The 10,291-nt window shown below is 64.9% G+C and overlaps 1 protein-coding gene across 1 annotated transcript in view; it reads right to left on the bottom strand.

Annotated features, from left to right (window-relative positions):
* Positions 1–1,246: 1,246 nt before the first annotated feature.
* MYBPH (myosin binding protein H) overlaps positions 1,247–10,291 on the bottom strand; it is a 31,548-nt gene continuing 22,503 nt past the window's right edge. The window contains exons 8-10 of the mRNA XM_054176232.1: positions 7,552–7,688; positions 5,484–5,670; positions 1,247–1,280 (exon numbers count right to left, since the gene is read on the bottom strand). Coding sequence (XP_054032207.1) covers positions 1,270–1,280; positions 5,484–5,670; positions 7,552–7,688 — 335 coding nt within the window. The 3' untranslated portion in view covers positions 1,247–1,269. The remainder of the gene's footprint in view (positions 1,281–5,483; positions 5,671–7,551; positions 7,689–10,291) is intronic.

The following is a 10,291-nucleotide window of genomic DNA, read 5'->3' as shown; positions in this document are numbered from 1 at the left end:
CCCAGCCTAGCCCAGCCCAGCCCAGCCCAGCCCAGCCCAGCCCCAGCCTAGCCCAGCCCAGCCCAGCCCAGCCCAGCCCCAGCCTAGCCCAGCCCAGCCCCAGCCCAGCCCCAGCCTAGCCCAGCCCAGCCCAGCCCAGCCCAGCCCAGCCCAGCCCAGCCTAGCCTAGCCCAGCCCAGCCCAGCCCAGCCCCAGCCCAGCCCCAGCCTAGCCCAGCCCAGCCCAGCCCAGCCCAGCCCAGCCCAGCCCAGCCTAGCCTAGCCCAGCCCAGCCCAGCCCAGCCCCAGCCCAGCCCCAGCCTAGCCCAGCCCAGCCCAGCCCAGCCCAGCCCAGCCTAGCCTAGCCTAGCCCAGCCCAGCCTAGCCCAGCCCAGCCCAGCCCAGCCTAGCCCAGCCTAGCCTAGCCCAGCCCAGCCTAGCCCAGCCCAGCCTAGCCCAGCCTAGCCCAGCCCAGCCCAGCCCAGCCCAGCCTAGCCCAGCCCAGCCCAGCCCAGCCCAGCCCAGCCCAGCCTAGCCTAGCCCAGCCCAGCCCAGCCCAGCCCAGCCCAGCCCAGCCCAGCCCAGCCTAGCCTAGCCCAGCCCAGCCCAGCCTAGCCCAGCCCAGCCTAGCCCAGCCCAGCCCAGCCCAGCCCAGCCTAGCCCAGCCCAGCCTAGCCTAGCCCAGCCCAGCCCAGCCTAGCCCAGCCCAGCCCAGCCCAGCCCAGCCCAGCCCAGCCTAGCCCAGCCCAGCCCAGCCCAGCCCAGCCCAGCCTAGCCCAGCCCAGCCCAGCCCAGCCCAGCCCAGCCTAGCCCAGCCCAGCCCAGCCCAGCCTAGCCCAGCCCAGCCCAGCCCAGCCCAGCCCTCCCAGCCTCTCCTGCCCCCTAAAGCTCAGGTGCAGCCCTTCAGCTCAGCCTGTTTCACAGCCCTGTCCCCAGCCCCTGCTGGCTCAGGTCACTGAGCCCTGCCTGCAGCCTGGGGCTCTGCACACTCTGCCCAGGCACCTGCCAGCCCCCCCAGGCTCTGTTTCCATCCCCCTGGCCACACTTCCAGCCCTCCCTCCCCCTTGCAGAGGAGCAGGTCTCTGACAGGCTCTGCAGCACCTCCCCCCAGCCCCCCAGTGCCTCTCCAGCCATGGCAGGGGCAAGGCCTGGGCTGGGCCTCCAGCAGAGGTGCTGAGGGCTCACCCAGGATGCTCAGCACACTCCAGCCCCAGGGCAGTGATCTCCCCTGGCCCATCCCACAGCCCCAACCCAGACCTACCTTGCTCTCCTCTGGCCCTCTGATCTGCTCTCACTTGGGCACTGCAGGAAGCACAGGAGATGTGAAACCACTGAGCTCTGCTTGGCCTCCTGCCCTCTGGGCATCCAGAAGGGAGCCAGGGCACAGCCAACCCAGCTGTGCCCACCCCAGCCTGCACCTCCCTCCCACCTGCACCTCCCTCCCATCCTGCACCTCCCTCCCATCCTCACCTCCCTCCCACCTGCACCTCCCTCCCATCCTGCACCTCCCTCCCATCCTCACCTCCCTCCCATCCTGCACCTCCCTCCCATCCTGAGCCTCCCCCCCAGCCTGCACCTCCCTCCCAACCTGCACCTCCCTCCCATCCTCACCTCCCTCCCATCCTCACCTCCCTCCCACCTGTACCTCCTCCCAACCTGCACCTCCCTCCCATCTGCACCTCCCTCCCAACCTGCACCTCCCTCCCATCCTGCACCTCCCTCCCACCTGCACCTCCCTCCCATCTGCACCTCCCTCCCATCCTGCACCTCCCTCCCAACCTCCACCTCCCTCCCAGCCTGCACCCCCAGCCCCCATCCCTGCCCATGCCTGCTCCAAGCAGTCACAGACATCACTGCCTGCTCCTGGCCAGCTTGTCCCCAGGATGCCAGCCTGGGTGACTGTGCCCAGCACAAGCAGCAGCTCCTGGCTGAGCTCACAGCACTGCCTGCATGGCTGCAGCCAGAGCCCCTCCTGCATGGCTGCAGCCAGAGCCCTCCCTGCATGGCTGCAGCCAGAGCCCTGCCTGCATGGCTGCACCTCCTGCATGGCTGCAGCCAGAGCCCTCCCTGCAGCACAGCTTGGCAGGGCTGCCTGGGGCAGTGCTTTCTGCACTGGCTGCAGTCCCAGAATCCCAGATCCCAGCATGGTTGGGTTGGAAGGGACCTCCAGAGCTCCCCCAGCCCAGCCCCTGCCCCAGCAGGGCTCCCCCAGCAGCTTGCCCAGGGGCACAGTGCCCAGGGGGGGTTGGAAGCTCTCCACCCCAGCAGACTCCACAACCTCTCTGGGCAGCCTGCTCCAGGCTCCAGCAGCCTCACCCCAAACAACTTTCTCCTCCTGCTCAGCTCCAACCTCCTGCCTGCCACTCTGTGCCCCTTGCCCCTTGGCCTGGCCCTGGGCACCACTCAGCAGAGCCTGGCCCCAGCCTCTTGCCCCCCACAGCTCCTTTAGCTCTTGCTGAGCATTGCTCAGCTGCCCTCTGGGGCTGCTCTGCTGCAGGCTCTCAGCCCCAGGGCTCTCAGCTCCTGCCAGAGCTGCTCCAGGCCCCTCAGCAGCTTCCCAGCCTCCCCTGGGCTCTCTGCAGCACTTCTCTGTCCCTCCTGAGCTGGGGAGCCCAGAGCTGGCCCCAGGGCTGCAGCTGTGGCCTGGCTGGGGCAGAGCAGAGGGGCAGCAGAGCCTCCCCTGCCCTGCTGGCCACACTCTCCTTCAGAGCTGGTGCCATGCTGGCAGCCTTTGGCCTTCAGCAGGGACTGGGGTCTGGAGGCTGTGCAGGGAGCAGGGCAGAGCCTGGCTGGGGCCAAGGGTGGGCTGGGAAGCCACAGGAGGAGAAATAACAGCAACAACAAAGTGTCTGAGGCCACAGCAGCACCTGAGGAGCATGGAGCCATGGAAATGTTGAGGCTGGAAGAGGGCTTTGAGATCCCCAAGCACCCACCCAGGGCTCACAACCTCCCCCCTGCTGCTGAGCCACTGCCACCAAACCACCTCCCTCAGCACCACATCCACAGCTCCCTGGAGCACCTCCAGGGATGGATGGGGACTCCACCACCTCCCTGGGCAGCCTGGGCCAGGGCCTGGGAAGCCTTCCTGGGAAGGAACTTGCCCTAACCTCCAACCTGAGCCTCCCCTGGCAGAACCTGAGGCCATTTCACCCTGCCCTGGCACCTGGCACTGCCTGTGCCAGCGTGGCAGGGAGCAGAGTGGGACACTCCCAAGCAAGGGCTGTGCTGGGTGCTCTGCTGAGGCAGGGAAATGTGAGCTGGGAGGTCTGGGCAGCATCAAGAGACATAAATCAGAGCAACCCAGGTGCAAGCAAGAGGGGGACTCAGCACAGCCCCACACATGGCTTGGGGATGGCCTTGGAGACAAGTGCTGGGGGCACAAGGAGGAGCAAGTGCCTGGCCTGGCCTCTGCTCCTCTGCCCCTCTGCCCCTCTGCCCCTCTGCCCCTCTGCCCCTCTGCTCCTCTGCATCTCTGCTCCTCTGCTCCTCTGCTCCTCTGCCCCTCTGCCCCTCTGCTCCTCTGCCCCTCTGCTCCTCTGCCCCTCTGCCCCTCTGCCCCTCTGCTCCTCTGCCCCTCTGCTCCTCTGCCCCTCTGCCCCTCTGCTCCTCTGCCCCTCTGCTCCTCTGCCCCTCTGCCCCTCTGCCCCTCTGCTCCTCTGCTCCTCTGCCCCTCTGCTCCTCTGCTCCTCTGCCCCTCTGCCCCTCTGCCCCTCTGCTCCTCTGCCCCTCTGCCCCTCTGCCCCTGTGCTCCTCTGCCCCTCTGCTCCTCTGCATCTCTGCTCCTCTGCCCCTCTGCCCCTCTGCTCCTCTGCCCCTCTGCCCCTCTGCATCTCTGCTCCTCTGCCCCTCTGCTCCTCTGCCCCTCTGCTCCTCTGCATCTCTGCTCCTCTGCTCCTCTGCCCCTCTGCCCCTCTGCCCCTCTGCTCCTCTGCCCCTCTGCTCCTCTGCCCCTCTGCTCCTCTGCACCTCTGCACCTCTGACCCTCTACTCCCCTGCTCCCCTGCCCCTCTGCACCTCTGCACCTCTGCACCTCTGCATCTCTGCCCCTCTGCTCCTCTGCCCCTCTGCCCCTCTGCTCCTCTGCCCCTCTGCTCCTCTGCTCCTCTGCCCCTCTGCCCCTCTGCCCCTCTGCCCCTCTGCATCTCTGCCCCTCTGCCCCTCTGCCCCTCTGCTCCTCTGCCCCTCTGCATCTCTGCTCCTCTGCCCCTTTGCCCCTCTGCTCCTCTCCCCCTCTGCCCCTCTGCCCCTCTGCTCCTCTGCTCCTCTGCATCTCTGCCCCTCTGCATCTCTGCCCCTCTGCTCCTCTGCCCCTCTGCTCCTCTGCTCCTCTGCATCTCTGCTCCTCTGCATCTCTGCCCCTCTGCCCCTCTGCCCCTCTGCTCCTCTGCCCCTCTGCCCCTCTGCCCCTCTGCCCCTCTGCCCCTCTGCTCCTCTGCCCCTCTGCCCCTCTGCTCCTCTGCCCCTCTGCTCCTCTGCTCCTCTGCCCCTCTGCCCCTCTGCTCCTCTGCCCCTCTGCTCCTCTGCCCCTCTGCCCCTCTGCTCCTCTGCCCCTCTGCTCCTCTGCCCCTCTGCCCCTCTGCTCCTCTGCCCCTCTGCTCCCCTGCCCCTCTGCACCTCTGCACCTCTGCATCTCTGCCCCTCTGCTCCTCTGCCCCTCTGCCCCTCTGCCCCTCTGCTCCTCTGCTCCTCTGCCCCTCTGCTCCTCTGCATCTCTGCTCCTCTGCCCCTCTGCCCCTCTGCCCCTCTGCTCCTCTGCCCCTCTGCCCCTCTGCTCCTCTGCATCTCTGCTCCTCTGCCCCTCTGCCCCTCTGCCCCTCTGGCTCTGCAGTTTCTGGTTTCCTCCCCAGGTTTTGGACAGGAGTGAAGGAGCTGCTGGAGAGGGTCTAGAGGAGGCTGGGAAGATCAGAGGCTGAAGCAGCTCCCCTGTGGGGCCAGGCTGGGAGAGTTGGGGCTGTGCAGCCTGGAGAAGAGAAGGCTCCAGGGAGAGCTCAGAGCAGCCTTGCAGGAGCTGAAGGGCTCCAGGAGAGCTGGGGAGGGACTTGGGCCAAGGGCTGGGAGGGACAGGAGGAGGAACAATGGCTTTGAGCTGGGAGAGGGGAGACTGAGAGTGGAGAGGAGGAAGAGATTGTGGAGAGTGAGGCTGGGGAGACTCTGGCACAGGCTGCCCAGGGAGGCTGTGGCTGTGCCCTACCTGGAGGTGTTCAGGACCAGGCTGGATGAGGCCCTGAGCAAGCTGTGCCGGGGGGAGGTGTCCCTGCCCGTGGCAGGGAGGTTGGAGCTGGCTGAGCTCTGAGGTCCCTCCCAAGCCATTCTCTGGTTCAATGAACCCTTGAAGGTGACTTCAAGCCCAGGCAGCCCAAAGCCGCAGCTCCGGCAGCGCCGCCCAGGGCTCCCCCGGCGCCGGGAGCCGCACAGGGCAGCAGCAAACCCCAGCCCTGCCGACGGGGGGAGAGCAAAAGGGCCGGCAAGGAGAGCTGCTCCTCGCCCTCCTCGGCCAGCCCTTACCTTTGACATCGAGCCTGCAGTCCACCGAGGCCTCCCCCAGGGGGTTGACAGCCTTGCAGGTGTAGATGCCGCCGTCGAAGGGGCTGGGCTTGCGGATCTCCAGGGAGCAGACCCCCTGCTCGATCAGGGCGATGTACTTGGGGTCCTCCCGGATCTCCATCTGGTTTTTCAACCAGATGATCTTGGGCTGGAAGGCAGCAGGCTTCAGTTTCTTTGCTCAAGGCAGGGAGAGAGCTGAGAAGCCAAACTGACCCCAAAATGAAGCACCCCCCTTCCCCCCCTGCCTCTTGCCTTCCTTCCCCTTGCTCCTGCCTGAAGCTGCTGTCCCTGGTGGCATTCCCTGCCAGAAGCAGCTGGGAGACCTAAGGCTCCCATTCTTGAGCCCCAACCTCTGCTCCACACTTCCTCCCCCAGGGCAGAATGAGGCAGGACAGGGTTTGAGGGAAGACCACTCTGCCTTTTCCATGCAGAGACTCCCCAGACCTGCCCCACCGTGACCAGAGGGCAGCTGCAGCTCCCTCAGCAGCACCCCAGAACCACTCAGGCTGGAAAGGAGCCTCAGGATCACCAAGACCAACCCAGAAGCCTACTCTGCAAGGGTCACCCCTCAACCATAGCCCCAAGCCCCACATCTAAACATCCTTCAAACACCTCCAGGCTTGGGGGCTCCACCACCTCCCTGGGCAGCTCATTCCAAGCCCTGACCTCTCTTGTTCCTACTCTCCACTCCAAACCTCCCCAGTGGCAGCTTGAGGCCATTGCCTCTTGCTCTGTCCCTGATGACCTTGAGAAGAGAGCAGCAGCAACCTCCCCACAAGCTCCTTCAGGGAGCTGTAGGCAGCCAGGAGGTCTCCCCTCAGCCTCCTCTGTTTCACACTATCCATCCCCAGCTCCCTCAGTTGCTCCTCAGCAGATTCATTCCCCAGGCCCTTCCCCTTCCCTGCCCTGCTCTGCCCTGGCTCCAGCACCTCCACAGCTCTCTGGTACTGAGGTGCCCAGACCTGGCCACAGCACTCCAGGTGTGGCCTCCCCAGAGCTGAGCCCCAGGGGACAATCCCTGCCCTGCTCCTCTGGACACAGCATTGCTGATCCCAGCCAGGAGGCCTTTGGCTCTCTTGGCCCCCCTGGGCACACTGCTGGCTCCTGTTCAGCTGCTTGGCCATCAGCACCCCCAGGGCCTTTTGTGCCAGCAGCTTTCCAGCCACACTGCCCCAAGCCTGGAGCCTTGCTTGGGGTTGCTGTGCCCCAAGGGCAGGCCCTGGCACTAAGCCTTGTTGAGGCTCCTCCTGTTGCCCTTGGCCATGGGTCCAATCCATCCAAGTCCCTCTGCAGAGCCTGCCCTGGTGCAGATCAACTCTGCCACCTGACTTGATGGCATCTCAGAACTTAACTGCTGGCACATAACCTCACCCAGCCCTAACCCCACCTGAGCATCTCCCAGCACCTCCAGCCACTGTGCTGCCCACACTCAGAGGTGATAGAATAGAACAGAATTACCCAGGCTGGAAAAGACCTCTGAGGACATCCAGTCCAACCTCTCCCCCAGCACCATCTGAGCAACCCAACCATGGCACCAAGGGCCTCAGCCAGGCTCTTCCTAAACCCCTCCAGGGATGGGGACTCCACCACCTCCCTGGGCAGCACATCCCCAGGGCCAATCTCTCTGGCTGGGAAGAACTTTCTCCTCCCCTCCAGCCTGAACCTCCCCTGGCACAGCTTGAGACTGTGTCCTCTTGTTCTGCTGCTGGGTGCCTGGGAGAAGAGCCCAACCCCCACCTGGCTCCAACCTCCCTTCAGGGAGTTGCAGAGAGCAAGAAGGTCTCCCCTGAGCCTCCTCTCCTGCAGGCTAAGCAACCCCAGCTCCCTCAGCCTCTCCTCCCAGGGCTGTGCCCCAGACCCCTCCCCAGCTTTGTTGCCCTTCTCTGGACACCTTCCAGCAGCTCAACCTCTTTCCTGACCTGAGGAGCCCAGAGCTGGCCCCAGGACTCCAGGTGTGGCCTGAGCAGTGCTGAGCAGAGGGCAGGATGAGCTCCCTGCCGCTGCTGCAGGCCCTGCAGGCAGCACTGACCTGGGGGAAGCCTCGGACGCAGCAGAAGAGGTGAGTGCTGTAGCCCCGGGTGGTGGTTCGGTCTGTCAGGGGCTGGGTGAACTTTGGAGGCTCCATCATCTCCCTCTGGGGGAACTTCTCTGGCTGGTAAGTTGTTTCTAAGAGAAGAACAGAGGCTAGGCTGAGCTCAGGCTCCTGCACTGAGGGGCACAAGGTCACAGGGACTCGAGCCCAGGTACCCCAAAAGAATCCCAAAGGCGTTGCAGTGGGAAGAGACCTTTAAGGTCCTCAAGTCCAACCATCAGCTCCACACCACCAAGCCCCAGAGGGCCATGTCCACTCAGAAAGGCTCCTCAGGCACTGGCCCAGGCTGCCCAGGGGGGCTGGGGAGTCTCCATCTCTGGAGGCTTTCCGACCCCACCTGGATGTGTTCCTGTGAGACCACCCCTGGTGGACCCTGCCCTGGCAGGGGCTTGGCCTGGATGATCTCCAGAGGTCCCTTCCAACCCCTCACCTCCTGTGGGCTGTGATCCTGTGACCCATGCCCACTGCCCAGCCACCCTGGGTGCACCCCCAGGACTGTCACCCAGCAGCAGGCAGGGTCACATCCAGAGCATGGCCACCTCAGGGCAGGCTCTCAGCACCCTCGGATGCACTCAGTGCATCAGGTGGTCTCACAGCCCCCTTTGGGGCATGGAGGATCTGCCTGGGGTTGGAGGGCAGCACTGCCTGACAGCCACAAGGGAGATGTTCCTTTCCATTGGGCATCAGATGCCCTGGTGGTCCACAGCCCCCTGCTTCACCCCCACCCAGCCAGGGAGGGAAGGGGCAGCTGGGCACAGGGTGAGTGCTCCTTGCCTCTGCAGGGGCAGAGAGCTTGAGTGTGTCAGGATCCAGCTGCAGGCTGGGGAGACCTCTCCAGAGGTCTCTTCCAGCCCCTACCACACTGTGAGTAGGAAACATTTCTCTCCTCAGAAAGCCTCCCCAGGCATGGCCCAGGCTGCCCAGGGAGCTGGTGGAGTCCCCAGCCCTGCAGGGGTTTCCCAGCTGCCTGGATGGGGTGCTGAGGGAGCCGCTTTGGTGCTGATGGCTCAGCAGCAGGGCTGAGCTGGGCAGCTCCAAGGCAGCAGCTGCACTTGAGCAGCTCCAAGGTCTCTTCCAGCCTCAGCAGTTCCCTGCTGCTCTGAGTTCCAACAGGCACAGCCCTGTGGGTGTTGAGCTCCCCTCCACAATTCCCCTGCTCAGCTCTCCCAGCTGCCTGCAGGAGCAGCCAGCAGCCCCACGCTGAGCTCTGCATCCTCAGCCCAGGCTGCAGGAGCAGCACTGCTGCCCCTTTGGCTTGCTTTCCAGTGCCAGAGCTCCCTCAGCCCACAGGCAGGGGGCTTGGACCCCCCCGAGGCCAGGGGCTTGGGACACCACCCTTGGAAGCACAGAAACATTGGGGCTGGCCAAGCCCTCTCTGAGATCATCAGCTCCAACCTTCCACCCAACACCTCCATGGCCACCCAAGCATGGCCCAGGGTGCCACAGCCAGCTGCTTTTGAGCAGCTCCAGCCATGGGGACTCCACCACCTCCCTGGGCAGCCTCTGCCAAGCCCTGAGCACTCCTGAAGGAGAGGAAATTTCCCCACACATCCAGACCTCCACTCCCATCCCTGCTGTCAGATGACTCCGTGGGAGCTCTTCCTCCCTCCCCACTGTGCAGCTGCAAGTCAGCAGCAAAAGCTTCAGGCCCTGCTGGAGAGGCTCCAGAGGAGGCCATGAAGGTGCTCAGAGGCTGCAGAACCTCCCCTGTGGGGCCAGGCTGGGAGGGTTGGGGCTGTGCAGCCTGGAGAGGAGAAGGCTCCAGGCAGACCTCAGAGCAGCCTTGCAGCACCTGAAGGGCTCCAGGGGAGCTGGGGAGAGGCTTGATGCAGTTGGGTGGGAGACCAAGATGGGCAGAGGATGGAGAACCTCTCCCAGGGGGCCAGGCTGGGGGTGCTGGGGCTGTGCAGCCTGGACAGAAGAAGGCTCCAGGCAGACCTCAGAGCAGCCTTGCAGCACCTGCAGGGTTCCAGCCTCTGCCAAGCCCTGACCACTGCTCCAGCAAAGACTTTTGCCTCCTCTCCAGCCTCAGCCTCCCCTGGCACAGCTTGAGGCCCTCCCAGGCTGCTCAGCTCCCTGGGTTCTACACCTCCCAGCTGGGACACAGCTCAGGCAGCTGGGCACAGGGGCTTTGAACTGGGGGGTGCAGGATGGGACCCAAAGGCAGAAGCAGCAGCTGTGTGCTTGGCCCCTCAGGCCAGTCCTTCCTGCCTCAGCTCCCCAAGCCCTGCAAGGGCTGCTGGAGTGCCCTGGGGGCCTGGAGGTAAGCAGGGCAGCAGACACCAACCTCTAAGCCATCTTCACCTCCTCCAGGCAGACTCTGGGGGGGGAACCTCCAAGCCCTGCAGTACCCTTGTGAGATTCTTTAGAGTATCACAGAATCACAGCATCAGTCAGGGTTGGAAGGGACCACAAGGATCAGCCAGTTCCAACCCCCCTGCCATGGGCAGGGACACCCCACACCAGATCAGCCTGGCCAGAGCCTCATCCAGCCTGGGCTTAAACACCTCCAGGGCTGGGGCCTCAACCACCTCCCTGGACAACCCATCCCAGGGCTTCACCACTCTCATGGGGAAGAACTTCCTCCTCACCTCCAGCCTGAATCTCCCCACCCCCAGCTTCATTCCATCCCCCCCCAGTCCTATCACTGCCTGAGATCCTGAGCAGTCCCTCCCCA

Source organism: Dryobates pubescens, chromosome 35, assembly GCF_014839835.1.
Source record: "Dryobates pubescens isolate bDryPub1 chromosome 35, bDryPub1.pri, whole genome shotgun sequence".
Classification (NCBI taxonomy): Eukaryota; Metazoa; Chordata; class Aves; order Piciformes; family Picidae; genus Dryobates; species Dryobates pubescens.
This window is presented reverse-complemented; position numbering and strand designations above follow the sequence as displayed.